The sequence below is a fragment of the Culex pipiens genome, chromosome 3 (assembly GCF_016801865.2).
Source record: "Culex pipiens pallens isolate TS chromosome 3, TS_CPP_V2, whole genome shotgun sequence".
Taxonomy (NCBI): domain Eukaryota; kingdom Metazoa; phylum Arthropoda; class Insecta; order Diptera; family Culicidae; genus Culex; species Culex pipiens.
This window is the reverse complement of record NC_068939.1, coordinates 45,495,097-45,521,099: the sequence shown is the minus strand read 5'-3', so window position 1 is coordinate 45,521,099 and position 26,003 is coordinate 45,495,097. Positions and strand designations below refer to the sequence as shown.

The following is a 26,003-nucleotide window of genomic DNA, read 5'->3' as shown; positions in this document are numbered from 1 at the left end:
AAGATTCCAAGGCTGAATCAATATCAGCTTTGGTTTCTAAAACAAAATCATGATTCAAATTATTCTCAATATGATGCTGATACCTGTCCCAATTAGCTTTGTGGTAATTAAACACAGAACTATTGGGTCTGGTAACTGCTTCATGAGAAAGTGAAAAAGTTACTGGAAGATGATCAGAATCAAAATCAGCATGAGTCACTAAAGGACCACAATACTGACTTTGATTTGTCAACACCAAATCAATTGTTGATGGATTTCTAACAGAAGAAAAGCAAGTAGGCCCATTCGGGTATAAAACCGAATAAAGACCAGAAGTGCAATCTCTGAACAGAATTTTACCATTGGAATTTACTTTTGAATTATTCCAAGATTGGTGTTTGGCATTAAAATCACCGATGATCAAAAATCGAGATCTATGCCGAGTAAGTTTATTCAAATCCCCTTTGAAATAATTTTTATTTTCCCCAGTGCATTGGAATGGCAAATATGCAGCTGCAATCATAATTTTCCCAAAAGAAGTTTCAAGTTCAATGCCCAAACTTTCAATAACTTTTAACTTAAAGTCACGTAACGTGCTATAAGTCATACTACGGTGGATAACTATTGCAACTCCACCGCCATTTCGATTCATTCGGTTATTAGTTATAACTTTATAATCTGGATCACTTTTCAAATAAGTGCCAGTTTTTAAAAATGTTTCGGTTATAACAGCAACATGCACGTTATGAACTCGTAAAAAGTTGAAAAATTCATTTTCTTTCGCTTTTAAAGAGCGAGCATTAAAATTCATAATATTGATGGAATTACTTAGATCCATGATTAAACTTCAGGGTAAGAACAACATCATTCGCAAATTTTAATCCAATCTGGATTGCTTCTATCATGGATGTAGCATTACTCATTGTTTGAATCAAACCAAACAGTGAGTTTTGCAAAAAAGTCATTTTTTCAAACGTAACATCGCCGAGATCAGAAGATCCCAAAGCGTTGCCAGCAGAAATTTTTTCAAATGAGATTTGAGGTACCTGCCCAATTTCAGAAAGATTGGTAGAGGATTTAAAATTCGTGGATGAACCCGAAACGACGTTAGCATAAGAAATGCCATTGTTGTTACCTAACTTTTCCACGGTAGGGGTATTTCTAGAATTGTTCGAGTGAGACAGCACGAACGTTTGATTTAAAGATGCAGGTACAACCTGACTTTGAGAAAATTTCGGTTTGGATTTCGGCTGATGCTTAGCACGAGAATCCAAAACCTTTTTTCTGATGGGGCAATCCCAAAAATTTGATTTGTGATTTCCACCACAATTTGCACATTTAAATTGGGTGACTTCTTTCACGGGACAATTGTCCTTGTCGTGAGAAGAATCCCCGCAAACCATGCATTTTGGAACCATGGCGCAATGATCAGTACCGTGACCGAATGCCTGGCAACGCCGGCACTGGGTCAGATTCTGGCCATTACCGCCATGTTTCTTAAAATGCTCCCACTTTACCCGTACATGGAACAAAAACTGAACTTTGTCCAAAAGTTTCAAATTGTTGATTTCATTTCTGTTGAAATGAATCAGATAAAATTGTGAAGTCAAACCAAAGCGAGAAATATTCCCGTTTGATTTTTTCTTCATCGGTATTACTTGGGATGGGGCAAAGCCAAGTAACACCTTAAGTTCGTTTTTGATCTCATCCACCGACAAGTCGTTGGAGAGACCTTTCAAGACCGCCTTGAATGGACGAGCATTCTTGGTCTCATACGTGTAGAAATTGTGTTTGTGGTTTTTCAAATAACCAACAAAAGTTTGGTGATCTTGTAAAGATTCCGTCAACAAGCGACATTCTCCTCTTCGACCAAGCTGGAACGAAACCTTCAAATTGCAAGTTTCCTTGCAATTCTTCAGTTGCGTTCGAAAGCTGGCCAAATCGGAGACGGAAGTCACTACAATTGGCGGAGCCTTTACTCGTTTCTCGACGGCAGAAGGCTCAGTACGAGGAGAAGGTTCCTTGTCATCAGTTTCGGATAAAACACCGAAACTGTTTGTCAATGGAATTGGAGGATTGACCTCACATTCAGAATCAGAATCAGACCTCAGAAGAGGCTGTTTTCTTTTTCTGTTTCCGTTAGCCGGTTTAGCGTTCAAACGCTTCACCGACGTAACGACCAAATCTTCAGAAGATTTGCGTTTACCTTTGTTTTGACGCATTTTGCAAGCAAAGTTCTCTTAAAAAGATGGCTTCGTTTGTAAAATACAACAAAATTTCAGGCGGGGTTAGTCTTGAAAAGACTGTTTAGAATTTTGGAAAATAACTCAGGTAGTCTTTAAAAAGACTGTGAATTTTGTTTTGAAATAACTCTGAGCTTAGGTAGTAAAAAATACCGCAGCTCTAGTGTCCGTTCACCTCGAAGGTTCGCAAGACACTCGTTCACCAGATGATTCATTTAGCATTTACGTGTTAAGCACGTAGAAACGACGTGAAATGATCTGGTCAAGCAAATTCCGTTTCTACTGGGCCGCCTCGTAGAAGTTACGTGAAAACTTTAGTGGAAAAATACCACATAGCTTTTCACGTAACTTGAACGTGAATATTTTTTTGAGTGTATATATATGTTTTCTGCTCGAACCTAGGAGTCCGAAGGCTTGAATGAGGAGGGCACCCAAACCTCATTCTACTCCAAGGAACCTTACACGCCAAAACGCCAGCCGATCGCAATTTTTGAGAAAAATGTCTCAAAATCGATTTCTTTTAATCGATCTCACTGTTGAGATGGAAATTCTATTGTTTGCCTTCTCAATTCTGAGTTGGCATATGCGAACTCAATTGCCGAAAAAAACCTGTTTGTTTTGATCAGTACTTAGACTCATTTCAACTTATTTTTTTTTTGTGCGGCAAAGTGCAGGCACTTTGCAGTCGTTGCAGTTGATTTCTTGCCCTCGGAGAAGAAGCCAAAAAAGGAACGATGTTTTTCGTTGACTCGGCCGTCGAACCTCTTTTAGTTTTCATCTTTCATGCCAGATTTAAACATCTTCTCATCCTCCAAGCTCAATAGAGATATCCACGCGCGAGAGTGTGTTAGTTTGTAACAAAATTTACACGCAGACATAGGCAAATCGAGTAGAATGATTCGTCTGTCAAAATCAGCTGTGTCCTTTGTTATACCACGAGCACGTGGTAAACAGCTGGTTTTTACAGGCGAATTCGTCTACTCGATTTGCCTATGTCTGCGTAAAAATAGTGTAAACAAAATCAGCTGCTTGGATTTCAGCCAATCACAATCGATCAAAACCAAAACAATATTATAAATACCAATACTAACGCAGGTTCATGGTGTTCGTGAGAGAAACCGTGGAGATCTCTATAGAGATCTCCACGGTTTCTATCACGCACACCATGATTCTGTGTTAGTATTTGTAATTAATGTATTGTTTTGGTTTTGATCGATTGTGATTGGCTGAATTCCAAGCAGCTGATTTTGTTTACACTAATTTTACGCAGACATAGGCAAATCGAGTAGACATATCGCCTGTAAAAACCAGCTGTTTTCCACGTGCTCGTGGTATAACAAAGGACACAGCTGATTTTGACAGACGAATCATTTTACTCGATTTGCCTATGTCTGCGTGTAAATTTGGTTACAAACTAACACACTCTCGCGCGTGGATATCTCTATTGTTTTGGTTTTGAACGATTGTGATTGGCTGAATTCCAAGCAGCTGATTTTGTTTACACTTTTTTTACGCAGACATAGGCAAATCGAGTAGCTCAATCGTCTGTAGCAAGGCTGTATATCAAAGGTACTCGTCATCTTGCTTTGCATTAGTGTGAGTGCATGACCCCGTGCCACTAAAACCAAAACAATAACAAAAGAACAATGGACCGTGCCAGGAAAACCAAAACATAAACAATGTCAGTGTCAGTGGAGTGAGAGAGTCAGAGATAGCGATTTTGACAACCGCACTACTACACACTCAATCGCGAGTACCTTAGGTAGAAAGCCATGCGTCTGTAGAAACCAGCTGTTTACCACGTGCTCGTGGTATAACAAAGGACACAGCTGATTTTGACAGACGAATCATTCTACTCGATTTGCCTTTGTGTGCGTGTAAATTTTGTTACAAACTAACACACTCTCGCGCGTGGATATCTCTATTGAGTCCTAAAATCAAGGTTAAATTTGTGATATTTTCGTTCACAACGTTAAAGCTTATTTTTCTTAGTACAATGACCCTTTGTACGACCGAAAAGGATTTAAAATCTGGAGATTTTTTTGTTTTGAAAAGGTCCAATAAACCAAATTTTCAGTTTTTGCTTTTTGTGTGTTTTTTTTAATACCCCTGACTCAAGGAGGTTTCAAAAACACCCAAACAACAAAAACTGGAAATTTGGTTCATTGGACCTTTAAAACAAAACTCCAGAAATGGATTTTTAAATCAATTTAAAAAAAAATAACTTCGCGATCCTTCTTGACCGAAAAGATCCTACTTGACAGGTCGTTCCATAGTTGATCTATCTAAAAAATGTTGTCTTTCAAAAAGTGAAGCAGGTTTTCTTTTACTTCTTCTTGGCGAAAACCTGCGCAAGCGAGATCGCTTTTTTCAAAATCTTCGCGCCACGTGGTTTAAAACGTAAACAAAGTGAGCCGATGATGCAAATTCATGGACACTTTTTGAAATGGTCGTATGAATTTATATTAAAAATACAAACTTAATGCCAAAAAACAGTTTCTAGCACCATACTAATGCTAAATGTTTTAATTAATTATTGCATGAGACATTTTGAGAAATCATACGTAATCGCGCGATGCTACTTCGACAACTTGAATGTAGATGGCGCAAGTGATAGTTTGCTTCAGAAATTTGAAGAATTTGTTCCTAGTGACATGTCCGTTCGTCCGTGATAAAACCATTACTGTTTTTAATCGTGTTTTTTTCGTTGTACATAAAAATTTACATTGGGCCTCGCATAAGGCCTTACTGGCCATGTTCGCATAAATATCTCATACGCAAAAACAACAATCTGCGGAAAACGCAAATCAAATTTGTCCCACACATAAGGCTACGTGTTAAGTTCTCACAAAAACACTGAATTTCCTCCTGATTTCTAGAACAAGGGCCTGGATGTTTTAAGCTTTTTTGAAAGAGCACACGATTTTTAACCAAACTGCATAAATAACTCAAAAATAATGAAAACGCATATCGGACAATTATGCGATCCAGGGGCAGTTTAGGACCCTATTTTCTGTTTTTTTAAAACATGAAGTTGAGTTGTTTAAAAAAAAGGGCCGGGACCCGTGGTGTAGGGGAAATCGTGGTTGCCTTTCACCCAGTCGGCCTGGGTCCGATCCCAGAAGGTCCCGGTAGCATTTTTCGAGACGAGATTTGTCTGATCACGCCTTCCGTCGGACGGGAAGTAAACACAGCAAATTCTGATGTTCGTTTTCAGTTAATATTTACTGAAAACTGCACTACTGATATCTTCAGTTAGTTTTTCGCTGAACAACAGTAAAAATTTGTATAGAGCTGTCAAAGTTTGCTGAAATTTCACGATGAAAAAATAAATGAAAACCATTTACTGGAAATTTCAGTAGTGCAGATTTCAGTAAATTTAACTTTATTCAGTAATAAGAAATTGGTGTGAATGTTTGCCCCGTTCTAACCTAGAAGTTAGGTCGTTACCTCAGTCCAGGTGTAGGAGTCGTCTCCCTGGTTTGGACTAACAATCCAAAGGTCTTCAGTTCGAATCCCGAGTTGGATGGAAACTAAGGTGTAAAAAAAAGGTTTGCAATTGCCTCAACAATCTCAAGCCTTTGAACACCTAAGGGCTTTTGTTAATTTGATTTTTGTTAACCACGGTGGATTTTCTTGAAATAATTCGAACTGTCAAAAATCCACCAAAGCATCTACCACATTGATCGCACAAAAATCTGTGGTAGAAAAGTATCCACCGGTAGATGCTTTGGTGGATTTTTGACAGTTCGAATTATTTCAAGAAAATCCACCGCGGTTAACCAAATCAAATCAACAAAAGCCCTCTAGTTTCGAGTAGGATTTCACAATCGAGAACGCCAAGGCAATGCTGTAGAGCGAATAATTTGATTTTTTAAAAAGACTAAATCAAATGCGACGACTATACCTTTCTCACCTAAACGTGCACAGAGTTCATCGCGTTCATCCGCAGCTTTCAGCTCAGCAGCAGTGCCAGATCAAAACAAACTTCAGCCTTCTTCACTGCAGTCCGGTTCAGTATCAGTTCGCGCGTTGGCCAAGCCGGTTCCTCTCATTACGCTCTCGTCCGTTCGGCGTGTAGTTTGCCGCTGTTCCGTTTCGGGTAGATTCTCTTCTTCGCGGCTCGTGCTCCTCTTCTCCCCCCCCTGTTTGTGGCACTTCAATCCACGCATCCCCACGATGTGGCCCCACTTGATAGTGTGCAGCTTGTGACGAAGGCGGTGTGTTCTGTGTTTGCGTTGCAAGTTTGGGAACCGGGTGCCGGTGTTCCTGTGTGTTGAGGACACAATAGGGATAGGCAGACAGTGTGCGGTGTGGTCCCCGTGACGTTGACCACGCGGAGAGTGACGCCGGCCGCTTGTTTTATCGTAGAGAGTTCAAGGTCGAGCATTTGTTCGAGAAGGAAATTTTGAAGAGATTTGAATTCCTGGAATTGAGGCGGAACCGGTTAGTTAGTACAACTCAACAGTTGCGGAGTGACCGCGACTTGTGGATGGATTAGGTGGAAAATACAGAAGAAAGAAATTCAACCAGCAGAAATTTAATCAAAACCTTGAGGAACGTGGCCATCCCCCCATTGGCATCACAGGTAGGTGGACAAAGGCCGACAATACATAATTTTATTCCTTGAAAACCCTTTCGCGAGACACACAAGTCTCAGTTCAAAGCACAGAGAAATGTGAAATTAGTCATAAGCAGAGCGGAAATTGCAGCTCTTCAACGCAGAAGTCGCAAGTATTTCGTAATAATGGTTCACTACAACCAACGAAGACGACGACGACGACGAGGATGGCACACTATCGTGTGGTAGAAGAGTGCATGCATTCTGTCTGATGTGGTTTACAGATAGAGGAAAAACGACGACCGGGCGGCAATACCAAGCTGTAATCGTCGTTTTTGTTTGGGTACAAAATAATAACCGCACAAGTAGAAGCTGGAGCTGGGGGAGCAATATCACATGGCATTGTGTAATTTGTCATAGTAGAAGTTTCAATCGTTGATGGATTTTGTGATTTAATGATTGTTTACTTCCCTACATTGTGTGTAGGTCAGCTGCTCATAAGCTCGTTTTTGATATTGAAGGTTAGCCCTTTGACATAATATCAAAATATTTTTTTTTTGAAGATTGATTTAGAGCAGCATGAGTAGGATAATAGTCCTTACAGGGCTCTAAAATTTTCAAATAAGTATCGATGTGGCTAATGTACGGCCACAAGTTTGAATTATTTTATATGTTGTCAAAGACATCATGATTTAAAAAAAATAAACAAAAAAATGGGTCAAACATTTTGTTTTAGCCTGAATGTTTTCCTACAAAGTTTAAAAATGACATAATTTTTCATCAAAGATTCACTTAGTGACATTCAAAATCAGACCAATAGCGTCTAAGATATCAAACGAAGAACTTAGAAAAAATGACCGAAGTTTGCCACCTATCTTGACGGCAAATAAGATTGAAACGGGAAAACAAACGGATCACTGAAAACAACCTTTTTAATGGGTGTTCTCCCAAATTGCAAAAAAAAAATGAAGATTTTTTCAGCACTAGAGCAATTGGGTACTAAAGCCCTATGACAATTTTTATGTACAACGGTAACAACACGATTAAAAACCATTTCTGATCACTTTTTTTTCATTTTAATGCAAAAAAAAATATTGACAAGACAACTTTTTTCCGATTGATCAACTATGGTCCCCTTGGAACGAGCTGTCAAGTAGGAGCTTTTCTGTCAAGAAGGACCGCGAGGATAATTTTTCAAAATTGATTTAAAAATCCATTTTAAACTCTTTGTGGTCGTACAAAGGGTCATTGTACTCCGAAAAATAAGCTTTATTGCTGTAAACAATAATATCAGCAATCTAAGCTTCATTTTAGGACCCAATTCTCTGAGATTTCGGTCATACGATTTTTTTTTTGGTATTTTTATCCAGCTGAACTTTTTTGGTACCTTCGGTATGCCCAAAGAAGCCATTTTGCATCATTAATTTGTCCATATAATTTCCCATACAAATTTGGCAGCTGTCCATATAAAAATGATATATGAAAATTCTAAAATCTGTATATCTTGAAGGATTTTTGACTGATTTGGTGTCTTCGGCAAAGTTGTAGGTTTGGATAAGGACTTTACTGAAAAAAATGATACACGGTTAAAAAAAGGTGATTTTTAACTTTTTGTCACTCAAACTTGATTTGCAAAACAACACAACTGTTATTTTTTTTTCTGATTTTTATTTTAGGAGATATCAATTGCAAATTTTTCTGAAATTTCCAGAACAATATTTCACATTTTTTTTTTATTTAAAACTAAAATATCTAAATATTACGCAATTTTGAAATGTTCGTCTTGATTTTTTAAATATTGTTTTCGAAAAAATCTAAAAATTTCACGAATGTTTCATATTTTAACATTGTATATCGGACCATTAGTTGCTGAGATATCGACATTAGAAAATGGTGGGTTATTTGGGTGAAACTTAGAAAACATCAATTTGCATAGCAATATCTCAGCAACTGAGGGTCGTAGCAACAAAGGTCAAAAAAGCAAAATAAAGAGAGTTTCTCAGCCTTTCAAAAATATTTTTTTCAAAATTGGGCGAACATGGGCACTAATTAAAAAAATTAATAACTTTAACTATTTTCAAAAAAAAAGTTACCTCAAGTAATGACTATAAATTGAAAACGGTGCACTTTATCAAAATTTTACCAAAGTACTTTTTGATTGCATCTAAAAATGAAGTTGAAAAATTTTGCGACCAGTAATTCGATTTTTCGAAAAAATCTTTATTGATTCAAAAAATCATAACTTGGTCAAAGATTTTTCGCCGGTTCTGTAAATTTCTGAAAAGTTGACATTTGATGTCTCCTAAAACATATCAGAAAATAAAAAAATAAAATAAAATATTGTTTTTTTTTTTGCAACTTTTATCATTTTTTTCAGTTTAGTGTATGTGTATTAGAGTGTAACAAAAATGATTTTTTGGCGAGCATTCAAGGGTTGTGGCTTTTATTTAAAACTATTGACGCTTTAAAAGGTTACCAGTAGAAGTTAGAGCTGGGTTGACACCCTGTAGGTGTGTCACCCTGCATGTCAATAATTTTAAATAAAAGCCACATTCATATACAACAACTTTTCCTAAGGCACCATTTTGCTAGGTTGCTTCCTTATTACGTTAAAAAATAAGATTTCGAAATATCTACCGAAGTACTGGCAGTGTTGGCAAGAAATATAATTTTCAGCACTTATTTTGAAATGCCTTTTAAAAAAAAAGTTTCTTTATCCACCATTAGGCGGGTAATGCCTTCCTCACATTTACAAAGTAATAATGAAAATAAGTTCATGAAAAAAATATATACCTGATACAGACTTTTCCAGAAAACATGCAGACTCTCATTTGAAGCAATATGGCAACCGGGCGTTTCGCATCTGGCGCGACTCTCGCACGTAAACAAAAAGACCCGGCCTTTTGAGGTTATGCAAAAAATGACCCTTTTTTGTAGATACAAATATCCTTTTCTTAGCATAACTTTTAAAATACTTTACTAAACAGAATAAATTTTAATAGGGTCTTATGGGACCCCAAAACGAATCGAATGAGGCTGACCCGGCCAAAATCGGTTCGGCCAGTTCTGAGTAAATCATGTGGAAAAAAAAATCATGTCTACACACATCCCCACAGACATTTGTTCAGAATTTGATTCTGAGTCGATATGTATAGGGGAGAGTGGGGAGACTTGATCCCCGGGGACACTTGATCCCAAGCCTGTATCTCGTCAGCATGTGGGTAAAACAATTAGCTTTGTTCTAGAAAGTTGTGCGAAATTAACTAAAACTCATTGTAGAAAACAAAGAAAAAAATTAAAAAATGTTTAGATTGAGTTACACACATTTTTTTAAAACGAGCTGCAAAAAATTTCCAAGAGATCTTTTTTGCTTTTTTTGATATGCATAAAAAACACTAAAAAAATATTCAAAAAAATATTTTTTGTATATGAATTGTTTGATAAACTTATCAACTTCAAAACCCTTACGCATTTGATGTTAAATTTATCGTCATACTATTTTTACAATCAATTGTTTAAAAAAGTGCGTTTAGGGAGACTTGATCCCTGCATTTTTGCAGTCACTGGAATCAGCCTCAAGATTAATTAATTGGGCTGGGATTTCATACTTAGTTTCCTTTAGTATAGTTGTACATAACTCACTGCAGTTTGAACCTTTTTTCAAAAGTTTTGTAAACAAAAATTTCCAGCTTTTGTAAACATGCTTAATTTTGATCTAAAAAATAATATTTTAAGTTTTTAAATATTTTACATACTAAACTTGTTAAATTTTGAACAAAAACGTACAGGTTTTATGTGAAATTGCTGTAACTAATAGAAAATTTAAAGTTTGCATGAATAAGAAACATTTTGCTTAAGATTTCTTCAAAATGTTGAAAGGGGGATCAAGTTACCCCTAACATTTTAAAAATGCCGGTTTAAAATATTTTTTTAAAACGCTTGGCTAGATTCGAAGAGTTTATCTGATGATATATCCTTATTAGGCAAACATACATGAATGTTTAAGCTTTCAATTCATGCAAAAAGATCATAGTTTTGTGAGTGATTGACAGAGTTATGTGCGATACAAAAAAAGGGGATCAAGTCTCCCCACTCTCCCCTACGTGAAGGTATATCTAGAAGGTATATTTAAGAAGTTCAATTTTCGAGTGATTTTATAGCCTTGCCTCAGTGAGGTGAGGAAGGCAAAACTCTGTATCTTTTTCCAGTAGCAAGACAGGACCATACTTTCTTCGGGAAAGTTTTAGAGGACATTGAGGACTATACTTCTACGGTGTTAGTTTTTAAATTGAGTGAAAAATGAAAATTTTAAAAATCAATATATGTAAAAAAGAGGGTTTTCCATACAAATTTCCACACAAATTTGAATCGCTTTGCGGAAAGTCGGGTGTTCTGTAAAATCGATCATGTCGAGCCACCCTAATGTCCATACCTATAACTTTGCTGAAGACACCAAATCGATCAAAAAATTCCTTCAAACGATACAGATTTTTTAATTTTTATACATCTTTTTTGTATGGACAAACTAACGATGCAAAATGGCTTCTTTAGGCATACCAAAGACAACACAAAAGTTTTAACCAGATAAAAAAATAAATAAAATAAAGAAAAAAAATGTTTTTTCTGTTGAAAATGCATTTAAAAGTAGGAGTAAAATTAGTTTGTTTTAACTCTGAATGTTAAAAACATCGTCACAAACTTTTTTATGGTTTAACAAAAAAAAAATCAAACAGAAACATCCATTCCAAACTAGTTGAACAAAAGTCAAAGTGTTTGTAAAATATTTTAAAAAGATAAAATTTATAAGACTTTTATAATATAGTTGATTCCTTGCTCATTTCATACAAGAAAACCAAAAAAAATCATGCTTATGAAAAGTATTTCTCCTGAAGCTTGCAACAGTAGTTTGTAGCTCAATTCAAAATTCTTTTGATAATAAATTTTGATACGGTTTTATGATTTTCATTTCTAAATATATCCCACATATTCAAAAACTCCACTAATCAAAATTTTAAAAATCTTTAGTGTTTTGCAATCTTTTATAAAGTTTTTTCTTTTCTGATTTGCACATTTTTATGAGTAAATGACACATAAAACACATCATTTGACAAGTTTCGTTAACTGTTAATAAAAAGTTTCCAATAAATAATAAAGGAATTTAAAACAAAAACTTTAAAAATATATATCTCTGAAATTTCTCGATGAATCATTTCGGTAGCAATGACTATTTTTTTCTCCGTAAGGTTGTCCAGAAAGCACGCCGTGATACGATACTAGATCAATCTTGAGTTTCGGGCCGGAAATGAAACTTTCTTAATTAACAAATACGACTGCCCTTTGAACTCAGAATTTGCAGCTACTCGCGATGTTGGAGAAAACTTGAGTCTCGCCGTTGCTCTTTGCGAGGCAAGGCCTGCTTCGATCGTGTTTGGCCCTTCGTCGTTGTTTCGCGCGGGAAAAGAGGAAGAAAAAGTGTTTTTACCCAAATGCCACTTATTCATCATTATGTACGCGCTGATCCCTGTTTTGCCTGATGGGATTGGAAGTTTAAAGATAGTTCGAGGATCCGTCTGGTTCTTGTTCTATGTTTAGGCGGGGCCAGACAATGCCCAATGACCTCGGAATTGGGCCGCTAGGATCTCTGCCATTCTGAAATGGGTCATTGGCAGGGTGGCCACTCAAGTCGGGAAATCGGGAAAGTCGGGAATTCGCCAAAATCCGCCAAAAATCGGGAAAAAGTCGGGAATTTATGATTTTTTGTCAAAAAGTCGGGAAAAGTCGGGCATTCTAAGCATACTTGTTTGAAAATTATTTTTTAACTCTTGAATAATTTTGTTATATTTTGTGTAATTTTCAAATTGAAATCGTTCAATCCTGCTTTAGTAACTAACTTTAAATTTAAGGTTCTTTTCACTATTTCAATATATTTGAGTATGGAAAAGCTGTTTAAGACCTTAAAAATCTTAAATAATATTGGAGACTTTGACACAGATCTTCATAATATTTTTCATGAATCATATGATCTATATATTTTTTTGTTTATCAAACAAGAGGTTAAGTTAATGAACAACTAATATAAAAATAGAGCCTAATGGCTAGCTATGAGTTATGATTCTATTTCATTTTGTCACATAGATTTAATATTTGAAAACAGATTCCAACTTGAGTTTGGCAATGGTTTTTTTGGTAAATATTTTCAATTGTTTAACTAAATTCATTAAGTAATTAAAAATATGTTTTTTTTTTCAAGTGTTCCCTTTAAACTTTTTTTTGAGAGTATGGGTAAATCACCTACTATACATAAAGCATGTTTTCGGAAAACTTAAATATCGAATAAAATCCAAAATTGAAAAACAAACGTTTTGAAAACATAAAGAAAATTTTGAAATTGCAAAAAAAAAATCCAAAAAGTTTAGAGTTATTGCAAAACTGTTAAAAATTGTCTCTTTAAACATTTTGCTCAAAATAAGTGGAAAAACATAAAAATTGAAAAAAAATTAAATACTGACCACAAGATAAATTAACATTGATTAAAAAAACAATATCAAAAATTACAAAATTAAAAAGGGAACTTGGCGGAAAAAATAAGAAAATATAAATTCCTTTACATTTTTCTAAATCCTTTGAATGAATGATATCAGTAATTATGTTTTAATCATTCTTCGATTTAAAATGATGATGAAGATTTAAAAAAATAGGAACGAAATTTTAAGTTCAGTTATCTTTGACTTTTTGTCATTTCCAGATGAAATGAAGTATTAAAAACCATACTTTTACCAATTTAAAAAATAACATGTTAGCTATAACTTAGCCTATAAGTATTGTTGAACTTTCGATATTTTTTCAAATACTAATTGTTTGTGTTTCTACTCTGAATCATAATAATTAAATTCCATCTTTGAAGTTTTTTTTTTTCAAATTGTTGTTCAGTTTCTGTATTTACTGAAAATACCTAAATTTGGATTGGAGTTCGATTTGCGATGCCTTTTCGTTGGGTCGCAAATTTTTTCGCGTCCGTCGCAGTGTGTTTTTCGTTTTTTTCGCGTGCGTGTGTGCGTGTGAAGGTGCGGCTGGCTTTGACTGTCCCGATGACAGTCAGTTCGATTTGCGATGCCTTTTCGTCGGGTCGGTAAATTTTTCGCGTCCGTTGTCGATGTGCAACAACAACAAAACCCTATCATACCATTTCATCTCGATACATCGTAACTCGCCGTTCGCAAAGTTAATCAGTACCTCACTAAACATCAATCATTCAAAACTCGTGAAATCATCTCAAGTTAAAAATTACACTGTTTAACCCTTCAGTTTTAATTACAAATGATTTTGGTTCTATCTTTCCACAGCCGGCTGTCTAAGACTAGACCATTTCATTTAAAATTTAACAACAGATAAACGGGAAATGTCTCATCCGCAGCCTCCGATTGCTTGCCTTGAGAATAATACAAAATACCGTTCAACAAACACTATGATTTTGGGTCGCATCATCATCTTCTATGATGAATCCTGACCAAACACCCTATCCTACTAACAAGTTTTCAGGTTCCTGGCGCTCGTGGGGTGTAAGCACAGAGTAAATCAGCTGCCCTAGTAGCAACCTGCGCTAACTAACATTCCCGTCCCTTAAAATCGAGGTCTACAAACTGACATGGCGGGCGCCGTTGGTGGCCAATGACTGTTACCTATTCGCAACTGATCTAGCTTTAGCAATCATGGTGTTTTATCTTTTCAGCGCATTCATACATGCTGTTGATAAGGGAAACACCACTAGATCGTCGAAGCCTATAATCAGTAGTGCTGAAAGGATATTACGGTTCTGTTCAGCAACGGAGGGGCAACCATGGGTGATCTCTCATGCTCATGCTCATGCTCATGAAAATACCTAAATTTGGATTATTTTTAAATTCATTTATTTTTTTTCGATGGTTAATATTGACTTTTCTTATAGAAAGTTTTTTGTTTGAAATCATTCTTTAGATAAGAAATGCGTATTTTTTGAGCATTCTGGAGTGGTCACCCTGGTCATTGGAAGCAGCGCGAGGGCTGTCACCACCTAATACCCGGGACTGAGATAAGCTGTATCAGCATAACCCAAGTCTGATACAAATTATACTTTCCCATAATTTCGCTGCCGGCCAGCGGGTATTGGATTGGACCACACACACACACACACACACACACACACACACACACACACACACTCGCGATGTTGGAGAAAACTTAAGTTTTCAAAGCAAGTTGTTTATTTGCTCAACGCGCTCAAGTGCCGTAGTTCTTCGCCTAGCACGTGAGAATTAATTCCTGTTTATTAAAGCCACTTTTAAAATAGCGATAAAATATACTACCACGAGATAAGGGCGATATTCGAATTCAAAGAATCATTCGATGTTCAATCTCATTTTATGTGGGAGCTATGTTCACGAAGTTCCCTGTTGAGTTTTCCGAAGCAACAATTCACATCTGATGACGCATGATGACTTTGCATAAACTATTCTTCAAAGTGCCACCCTTGCATTATTTATCGTATCGCAGACCACAACTGGAACCGTTCTTTTTCAAAGCATAAACACCAACCGTCAGCATTGTGGGGCTTCTCACGCAAAAAAAAAAGCTTATCAAGGCGTAAAAAATCATGGGTCGTCCAACCGGTATAGAACCACAACAAAAGTAAAACTTGTAACATGATGCATGGAATACAGCACCTCAATATAACTCGACTCGACAGGATTCGACTTACGGTGGGAAGCGCTGGATCGATTTACTTCTTGTTCTGTTCTGTAATTCAGGAGCCGATATGATAAGTGGGGTCATCGCTTCTTGGGGAACACGTGTTAACCCAATTGTTGCTGATAGAAGACAGAAGAAGAAGGAAAATTGACTTGCGTGGTAGAGAAAGCCAAGAGCAAGGATTTTTAGTTTCTGGTTGAGTCTGACGGTATCGGAGTTCGATCAGCCGTGACGGGCAGACCCGAAGTAAGAGGTCATCTATGTCCAGATAACCATTGAATTTACATCAAGAGCTCCGCTCAAAATAAAACTCATTCATTCAAAAGCTTAAATCTCAGGCGACACAAAACTGCTCTGATGCATTTCTACCGTTTGTCACTGGGTGCTGAATAGTGGTTCGCAAAACGGCCTCAATTTTGAACTGTCAAAGTGGAACCAATTTACTGTTCGCCAAAAGTAAAGAGTATTGTTATCGATCATTACATTTTTTCTGCAAGAATGAAAAATTAGTGGCTTTTGAGGACCGGGAGTTGTAGTCAAGAAATCTTAAGAAAGTTGGAGGCGAGATCGTCATTTTTTATAATTATGAATTGAAGTTGTTTATGAAATAGATGCGGTTGTATCCATCTAGAAGCTGTCTTTATTGATTGATTCCGTTTGAAAACCTACTGGTTTAGTGAAAATCTTCTCTGTTTGTTGGATCAGCTTAACTAGAATAAGCGATGTTTTTTTCGCTGGACCAGGAAGAGCTACAGGTTGACTGCAGAATTCCACCAGCCAGGGGTTTTATCTGCGACATCGCAAATGACACTCGCCGCAGTTCTTCATAACCCGTAAAAAAGAAAAACCTCATCTAACCGATCGAAACATGAAAACACACACACAATATTCCGGCTAAAAATTTCAAAAACTAGACAAAATAAAACCCATACTACAGATTATAAAACAGCTCATTTACCAGCAAGAAAAAAGTCATGCTTATGCTTGAACAGCCTCCTACTTTGTAGATGTAAACAAAGTGGAATCATTCGAAAATCACGTTACACATTCTCTCTATTCATCACTGATTGCGCTGCATTGAAATTTACAGTCCACATTTTTCCCAGTGTACCCACACTAACACATTGCAAACCCCAAACCCATCATACCTCAAAACTATGACACTTTGACACTGAAAAACACAAGTAAAACCGTTCTTGCACCGAGCAGACGTGTTCCCTTTATTGAGCATGAGAGCATGAGCATGAGAGATCACCCATGGTTGCCCCTCCGTTGCTGAACAGAACCGTAATATCCTTTCAGCACTACTGATCATAGGCTTCGACGATCTAGTGGTGTTTCCCTTATCAACAGCATGTATGAATGCGCTGAAAAGATAAAACACCATGATTGCTAAAGCAAGATCAGTTGCGAATAGGTAACAGTCATTGGCCACCAACGGCGCCCGCCATGTCAGTTTGTAGATCTCGATTTTAAGGGACGGGAATGTTAGTTAGCGCAGGTTGCTACTAGGGCAGCTGATTTACTCTGTGCTTACACCCCACAAGCGCCAGGAACCTGAAAATTGGTTAGTAGGATAGGGTGTTTGGTCAGGATTCATCATAGAAGATGATGATGCGACCCAAAATCATAGTGTTTGTTGAAAGGTATTATGTTTTATTCTCAAGGCAAGCAATCGGATGCTGCGGATGAGACATTTCCCGTTTAACTGTTGTTAAATTTTTAATGAAATGGTTTAATCTTAGACAGCCGGCTGTGGAAAGATAAAACCAAATAATATTTGTTTTTAGTATGAGGTGTTAAACGCAATGCTGCAATGATAGCGTAGTCTGATTTTTAATTATATAATCATTTAGTTCATGAATTTGTTACGGAATAGACGCGACGAACTCAATCATCAAGTGCCTTCCTATCTTCTTTCTATTAGCTAGATTAGGTATTGATTTTCGTTGCCTCTCGAGCTACGATGCTATGGAGAGGGCTTAACACACAAACAACCGACGTCGAGCCCTCCGAGCTACGGAGCTATGGGAAGGTCTTTTCAACACAAAAAAGACTAGCGCACCACACGACGTTCTTGATGAATCAAAATAATTTTGTTACGCGATAAACCTAACGAACTCGGATCGTTTTTATCGAAAACTATATCACAATTCACGACAAAAATGCGAAACAAAAGGCACACACAAAAAAAAAATCACTTTTCACTCCGAATATTTTTTACGACCACGCGCTCCCTTTGCCAATTATGCACTGATGACGCTGCATTTTCAGAGGGTCATCTTCTCCTCGCAGCGCACAATTCACGACAAAAATGCGAAACAAAAGGAACTAACAAAAAAAAAAATCACTTTTCACCCCGAATATTTTTTTACGACCACGCGCTCCCTTTGCCAATTATGCACTGATGACGCTGCATTTTCAGAGGGTCATCTTCTCCTCGCAGCGCACAATTCACGACAAAAATGCGAAACAAAAGGAACTAACAAAAAAAAAAAATCACTTTTCACTCCGAATATTTTTTTACGACCACGTCTCCCTTTGCCAATTATGCACTCCGAGCAGACGTGTTCCCTTTATTCGCTCGAAACCACGAAAGAATTCGCGAAGTCCGACCAGTGAAAAATTCCCCCGAACATTTTGGTCCTATCGGAACCGGATAAGGACATTTCGCGATTCGGAAGTGACTCGGTTACGCGGATCGGTCGCGAGTGCAAGAAAAGTTCTCGGATTTGCATCACGTGCAAAAGCGTGCCGCCATTTTGTACCGTCGCGTCGGTGGTGTGCACAAAAGAGACGTGTGGAAGAAGTGCGAGGCTTCTAGAAGCACGAAAAGTAAATCTGCACCGTGTGCGGAAATTGTCCCGGATCGGCGCTACGCCACCGGACGCATAAAAAGTGAAGTGTTTAAGACGCACCAAGTGCGGAAGATCGCCACGCGGTCATCTACCGGATTGCCGCTACGCCACCGGTCTGGAAGAAAATAGTGAAAAGTGACGCACCAAGTGCGTAGGTCGCCAAGCGGTCGTTTTCTCCCAGATTGGCGCCGCGCCATTGGTAGGAAAAAGTGAAGAATTGAAGTGTCGCACCAAGTGCGGTTTGATCGCCACGCGGTCGAGTGTCCCGGACTGGCGCTTCGCCACCGGAAGTGAAAAGAGAAAAAGCTCCGTGCTTGCGAGTTCGTCGAGCGAAAGAAGAGAGGAAAAGCTCCGTGCTTGCGAGTTCGTCGAGCGAAAGAAAAAAAAAGTGTGAGGTTATACGTAACCTAAAGTGAGAGTGCAAATGAAGAAAAAGCTAAATGAGTGAACAACAAAAGAAAGTAAAAGAAGAAATCAGTGCTACTCCAAGAGTAACGAGAAGTGTAACAAGGAAAAATCTGCTAGCGGCGTTAACGGGATCGGGCGCCGATCGTGAGGACGCTGTCACGACAGTTGAAAAAGCTGTACAGTTTCCAGAGCCGTTGCTACCTGCCGGAAGCGCCGTGCTGAGTATTGCCGAACAAAAGGAGTTGGATCGGCTGAAAAAGGAACGGGAAAAAATGGAGCGCAACTTGGAGAACCTGAGCGATCGTGTGGACACGATTAAGCAGAAGTTGTTCCGCATGAAGGAGGCGCTCGGGACGATGGACAATGTGCACTACCTCAACCTCCAGTTGCAAACACTGCAGCGCTGCAACGAGGAATTCGACACGCTGCACAGCGAAATCGTCGCTCTCGTCAAGAAGGAAGACAAAGTTAAGTGGAACCAGGAGTACCTGAACTTCGAAGCCCTACACGGTGAGTTGTACGTGAACGTGCAGACAAAGATCGCCAATCTCCAGAAAGCTGATTCGAACCGGGCTTTGACATTGAACGCCAGCGCGTCAGAGTTCCTCCCGAGAACGCAAGTAGTACAAAACGTCCCCCACCTGAACGTGCCGTTGCCTTCCTTCGACGGAGCCCCAGAGAATTGGTACGCATTCAAATGCATGTTCCAAACAGTGATGGGTCGGTACCCCAACGAATCGCCAGCGATTAAACTGTACCACCTGAAAAACTCTCTGGTAGGGCGCGCTGCGGGCAAGATTGATCAAGACGTGATCAATAATAACGACTACGAGTCGGCATGGCAACTGTTGGAAGACACATACGAAGACGAGCGCCTAATCATCGATACCCACATCGATGCGTTGCTGGATCTTCCAAAGCTGACACGAGAGAACGGTGACGAGATGCGAAAACTGGTGGAGACTTGCACGAAGCATGTGGACGCCCTCAAGAATCGTGAACTGCCGGTGGAGGGCCTGTCGGAGATGATTCTCGTCAACCTGATCAGCAAGCGATTGGATCGAGAGAGCCGAAAGCTGTGGGAGACGTCGCTAGTTCGTGGGGATCTTCCGTCTTTCGATGACCTAATCGACTTCCTCAAGGATCGGAGCCGAGTTCTCCAAAGGTTGCCGAGCAACGCCAGCACGAGCCAGTCACAAGCGGCACCGAGAGCCCCTGGTCAGCAGCAGGTAGTGGCGAAGCTGTTCGTGCAAACCAACAAGGAGTCTTGTCCGTGCTGTTCGAGCTCGCACCCCGTCTTCAAGTGTCCCGAGTTCAGGAAGCTGCCTGTTGGTGAGCGGTTTGAGAAGGTGAAGAAGGCAGGTATGTGCTACAACTGTCTTAAACCTCAACATCGTGCCGACGCCTGCGCATCGACTCAGCACTGTAAGACCTGTGGCAAGCCGCACCACAGCCTCCTCCACAGCGAGCGCCCCGATAATCCCAAGAAGCATACCGAACCAGACCAGCCGAAGAACCCAGTGGACGCAGAGAAGCAAGAAGAAACACCAGCTGCTCCCGAGCAGCGCACAGTGAGTTGCTGCACGCAAACGCAAGCGGCCCAGAAGCAGATCTTCCTGTCTACTGCGAAAATCGTGGTGTTTGGTTCCGGCAATGCGACTACGACCTGTAGAGCGTTGCTTGACTGCTGTTCCGAGTCCAACATCATCACGGAGAGGTTGGCCAGAAAGCTGAACATGCAGATGCTGGAGATGAAACCCCCGATCACGATCTGCGGACTGAACGGGATGAAAACGACGGCGAACAAGATCGTCCAGACGAAGGTGTCGTCGCGAGTCGGCGATTTCACTGCCGTGCTCGACTTCATCGTAACGCCCTCGATCACCGAGTTACCAACAGGTAAGGTAGAAACCCATACTTGGCCCCTCCCTGCTGGCATTGAGCTAGCTGACCCCACATTCAATGTTCCTGACGACGTCGACGTGATAATCGGCGCTGAGCTGTTCTACGACGTCCTGAAGAAGGGACGTGTGAAGATCGGCGGTGACTTCCCGACACTAGCCGAAACAGCATTCGGGTGGGTCGTCAGCGGTCCTGCGCGGACCAAGCTACCAGCTGGGCAGAGAAGAGTCTGCCAACTGGCCACCACGTTCGAGGACGTCAACCGTACTCTCTCCAAGTTTTGGGAGTTGGAGTCAGGGTACTTCTCCAGCAAGATGACCGTGACGGAACGTGCGGTGGAGAAGCATTTCGAGGAGACGCACAGCCGCAACGCCGAAGGACGGTACGTTGTCCGACTACCGTTCAACGAACTCAAGAGTCAACTGGGCGACTCGTACGAGAACGCCAAGCGTCGATTTGGGAGGCTGATGGTTGGCCTTACCAAGAACCCATCCAAGCGAGAAGCCTACACGCAGTTCATGAAGGAGTACGTGGCGTTGGGCCACATGAAGGAAGTGAACCACAGCCCGGAGGAGGGCTACTTCCTACCGCACCACGCGGTCTACAAGGAGGCCAGCTCAACGACAAAGGTTCGAGTGGTCTTCGACGCCTCGGCGGCGACGACAACGGGCGTGTCCCTCAACGACACCCAGCTGGTGGGCCCGACGGTGCAGAGCGACCTGGTAACGATCATGCTGCGCTTCTGTACGCATCAGGTAGTGCTCACAGCGGACGTACCTAAGATGTACCGACAGGTACAAGTGCACCCTGACGATCGAAAGTACCAGCGAATTCTGTGGCTCAACGACGCAAACGAGATGGCTACTTTTGAACTAGCAACAGTCACCTACGGCTGTTCGAGCGCGCCGTACCTCGCCACGAAGGCGTTGACGCAGCTGGCCTCGGACGAGGCGGACAAGTTCCCGAAAGCGGTTCGAGTAGTCAAGGAGGATAGCTACATCGACGACTTTCTCACCGGCGGAAAAACGGCGGCTGACGTCGTCGAGATCTACGAGCAGCTGAAGGACATGCTGAGTCGAGGTGGATTCGGTGTGCACAAATTCTGCTCCAACAGCGCCGAAGTCCTGAAGCACATCCCGGCCGAGCTCCAGGAGAAGCTGGTAGACTTCGAAACTTCCGAGATCAACGACACGATCAAGACGCTTGGGCTGATCTGGAATCCGAACTACGACTACTTCACCTTCAACGTTCCACACCTGGTGCTCAAGGGAAGTCGGCCCACAAAGAAGATCGTGCTCTCGGAAATTGGAAAGCTCTTTGACCCACTTGGTTTTCTGGGACCGGTGGTAACGAAGGCGAAACTGATGATGCAAAAGCTTTGGGAGCTAAAACTTGGTTGGGACACCGAGTTGCCGGACGAACAGATGCAGCGGTGGTTGGTGTTTCGCGAACAACTCGTGCTTGTGCGGAATATCAAGAAGAGGAGATGCGTCATCCCGGCTGACGCCAAGAAGTTTGAGCTGCTTGGATACTGCGACGCCTCGAAGGCGGCGTACGGAGCGGTCTTGTACGTCAAGAGCGAGCTCAAACACGGCACGATCAACATTCAACCGGTGTGCAGCAAGTCACGCGTCGCCCCACTGAAAACCACGACGATCCCTCGACTCGAAGCATGCGGAATGGTGGTGCTGGCAGAGCTGACACACAAGACGCTGGGAGCCCTGAACGTGAAGTTCGACAGAGTGCGCCTTTTCTCCGACTCCATGATCTGTCTGAACTGGCTGAAAAAGTCCCCGGCGCAACTGAACGAGTTCGTGTGCAACCGAGTGGCCACAATCGTCGAACTGACCCAGAACTACGAATGGGGATTCGTCCGATCGGAGAACAACCCCGCTGATTCGTTGTCACGAGGCCTGGACCCCGAGGAACTGATCGACGACGAGCTTTGGTGGGACTGCGACCCAAACCAGCGACAGCCCAGTGACACCAGCGAAGCCGAGGTTCCTGAACTGGCTGATGAAGATCTCCCGGAGCTGCGCAGTGCGAAGGTCGTCCTTGCTGTAACCGTGGAGAAGCCGTGCACCAACTTTAATCGCCTCAGCAACATCAACCGACTGTACCGCGCGTGGGCTTACGTGTGGCGGTTTATTGAGATCACCCGATCGAAGAAAAGGAATCCTCCCAGCAACCCGTTGACGGCGAGTGAGTTGTCCAGGGCAACCACAACCATCGTCAAGATCATCCAGCAGGAGGCATTCACGGAGGAGATCAAGCAACTGCGTACGGGACAAGCGAAGCGGAACAAGCTGTCGAGTCTTGCGCCCTTCCTAGACGGCGATGGCTTGATTCGAGTTGGCGGGCGATTGAAGTACTCGAACATTCCCTACGCCGGCAAGCACCAAATCCTGTTACCCGAAAAGCACCCGTTCGTCACTCTACTGGTTCGCCACCTGCACGAACTGAACCTGCACGTAGGACAAAACGCACTAGTATCGATGATCCGCCAGCAGTACTGGCCGATCAAAGTGAAGAACACGGTCAAGCGAGTCACCTTCGACTGTGTCATCTGCTTCAAGCACAGACCTCCACAAGTACACCAACCGATGGGTGAGCTGCCAAGCTACCGTGTGACACCCGCGCCAGTGTTTGCTTCGACCGGTGTGGATTTTGCTGGACCCTTCACACTGCGAGAGAGTGGCAGAAAGCCGAAGTTCTACAAAGCCTACGTAGCAGTGTTTGTGTGTATGGCGGTCAAGGCGGTGCATTTGGAGCTGTGCACGGATCTGCGGACGGAGACGTTCCTGGCAGCACTGCAGAGGTTCACCAGTCGACGAGGCCTCCCATCGAACCTGCACTCCGACAATGCCACGACATTCGTCGGTGCCAAAAACGAGTTGGCCGAACTGCGGGAACTGTTCGAGAACCAGGTGCACAAGGACAAGCTGGCCGACTTCTGCAGTTCGAAAGGCATCACCTGGCACTTCATCCCACCCCGTAGCCCTCACTTTGGCGGGATATGGGAGGCAGGAGTCAAAGCGATGAAGTACCTGCTCAAGCGCGTCGTGGGTGAAACACGACTCACCTACGAAGAGATGACGACATTCCTGGCCCAGGCTGAAGCAACAATGAACTCTCGTCCGATGTGCCCCCTCTCGGACGACCCAAACGATTTGCAGGCTTTGACGCCCTCCCACTTCCTGATCGGGCGACCGGCTCACGCCCTTCCAGAGCCCTCGTACGAGCAGGAGAAGATCGGCAGGTTGTCCAGGTGGCAGCACGTGCAGTACATGAGGGAGCACTTTTGGAAGAGGTGGTCTGCGTTGCACGTTGCAGCAGCGGCAGAAATGGAAGGACGGCGTGCTGGACATCAAAGTCGGAGCCTTGGTGTTACTGCGAGAAGAGAACATTCCACCCCAGCAGTGGAAGAAGGGCCGCATCACAGCCACACATCCCGGCGAGGACGGTGTGGTGCGTGTGGTCACCGTGAAGACGGCGAGCAACGAGTACAAGCGGGCAGTGACCAGGATCTGCCTGTTTCCGGATGTTGACTCTAACGACCCAACGGGGGGAGTATGATTGCGCTGCATTGAAATTTACAGTCCACATTTTTCCCAGTGTACCTACACTAACACATTGCAAACCCCAAACCCATCATACCTCAAAACTATGACACTTTGACACTGAAAAACACAAGTAAAACCGTTCTTGCACCGAGCAGACGTGTTCCCTTTATTCGCTCGAAACCACGAAAGAATTCGCGAAGTCCGACCAGTGAAAAATTCCCCCGAACAATCACCCAGGTTTGTCACTTCCGCACCAATCGCTCCTGATTACTGCTCTCTCTTTGGCTCTTCCTCTCACTCCAATCGGGTAGTACAGCGAATGAGTCACAGAGATCGATTGCGCTATGTCACTCAAAGCTGACTGAAAATAGTCCGCGATTGGCTTTGTTTTACTCATTTATTTAACTGCTTAAAATCAATGTAATCCAAAATGTTTTGCAATTTTGTTTTTAAGACACAATTAAAGACTCAATTGACAGCAGGCCAAAAGAGCACTGCGCTGGTATTTTGTTAGATTCTCTCCTCTCTGAGCATATTCGTTTGTGACTCTGGTCGACGAACGGAGTAGGTATCGCTGTGTAAAGCAATTGACCAAGTCGATGGCAGCTAGCGAGTCGTGTTCGCTCACGAATGGTTGCGCGCTTCAATCTGCAAAGATTTGTTGGGCAATGAGTGAACGATTTCTGATCATTTAAGTTTGTTATTTCCTACTTTTTTGACAAATTTAAAAATTTTAATTTATTTAGTTTGAGCACTAAATTCTCGTGTTAAAATCAGAACGGAACAATTTACCAGTCAATTAGTGAAAACATGTTGTAGCCTTAGCAAAAAAAACTCCCTCAGACTAAGAAGTAAGTCGATCGCACTCTGTGTAACGAACCGAAACGGCTTGTCAGGGCATCGCCAATTGCCAAGAGTGCGTGTGAAGAAGCTTCAGTACAGGAAGTCTGCTAAGTCTAGTCCAATCCGGAACTGACCGACTTAATTTTTTTTAATTGTCGGTCACTAGAGCGCGATTGAGTAATAAAATTTATAGTTTTGTTTTAATTGAAAGTGACGATTTCCTCAAACGTTGAAAAAATCCACTTCGATAGCCTTGGCTAAAGAATATGCCAACCAGCAGCGATGAGCTGGATTCGCTGGAATGTCTGTTTGGGTCGACGGCGTTGTTCCACTTTGTGCGCTGATTATCAATTCTAGCTTCTCGGCTGATGCGACTTGAGGACGTTTTGTATCAATTGATCGTGATTAATGCGTGCCGATTGAATCGACACGCGACGATGCATCATGAGATTTGTGTCAGCATGGTGCACAAAGTCTGTTTTTGCTTTTTGGTTGTTTTTCAATACTCCTGACTCAAGGCGGTTTCAAAAACACCCAAAAAGCAAAAACTGGAAATTTGGTTTATTGGACCTTTTCAAAAAAAAACTCCAGACTTGAAACTTTGGCTCCATTTTTGTCGGGGGGATGGCAACCCTATTCCGACCAAAGCAAACTGTCAACAGTCGACATTAGCACGGTTGTCAAATGAGGGCCCACAACAAAAGCACTAGCTGTCAAATGGTAGCCCATAACAAATCATTGTTTGGGGTTTTGATTTTCAAATTTTCCGCAATTTAAACGATAAATTCCTGAAAAACACGTGAATTTTGTTGCTGATGGCAAATTCTATCATATTTTTGTAGATTCAATCCCAATATTGGCTGAAAATTCATATCGTAATTTTCTGTTTACCTTTTTTTGCTTTTTTTTCTTTTGGTCGACA

The 26,003-nt window shown here is 41.4% G+C and overlaps 2 protein-coding genes across 2 annotated transcripts in view; both read left to right on the top strand.

Moving 5' to 3' along the window:
• Positions 1 to 6,231: 6,231 nt before the first annotated feature.
• LOC120420106 (probable multidrug resistance-associated protein lethal(2)03659) overlaps positions 6,232 to 26,003 on the top strand; it is a 44,496-nt gene continuing 24,724 nt past the window's right edge. The window contains exon 1 of the mRNA XM_039583053.2: positions 6,232 to 6,810. The gene's annotated coding sequence lies outside the window, so the exon portion shown is untranslated. The remainder of the gene's footprint in view (positions 6,811 to 26,003) is intronic.
• LOC120420070 (uncharacterized) lies at positions 18,071 to 24,223 on the top strand. The gene is made up of 2 exons (XM_039582993.1): positions 18,071 to 18,428; positions 18,521 to 24,223. Exon 2 carries the CDS (start codon positions 18,806 to 18,808, stop codon positions 24,221 to 24,223), a length of 5,418 nt encoding a protein of 1,805 aa, XP_039438927.1. The 5' UTR covers positions 18,071 to 18,428; positions 18,521 to 18,805.

What these genes read in the sequence shown, in the direction of transcription:
- LOC120420070 (XM_039582993.1), top strand. Translation starts at nt 18,806, where the DNA reads ATGAGTGAACAACAAAAGAAAGTAAAAGAAGAAATCAGTGCTACTCCA.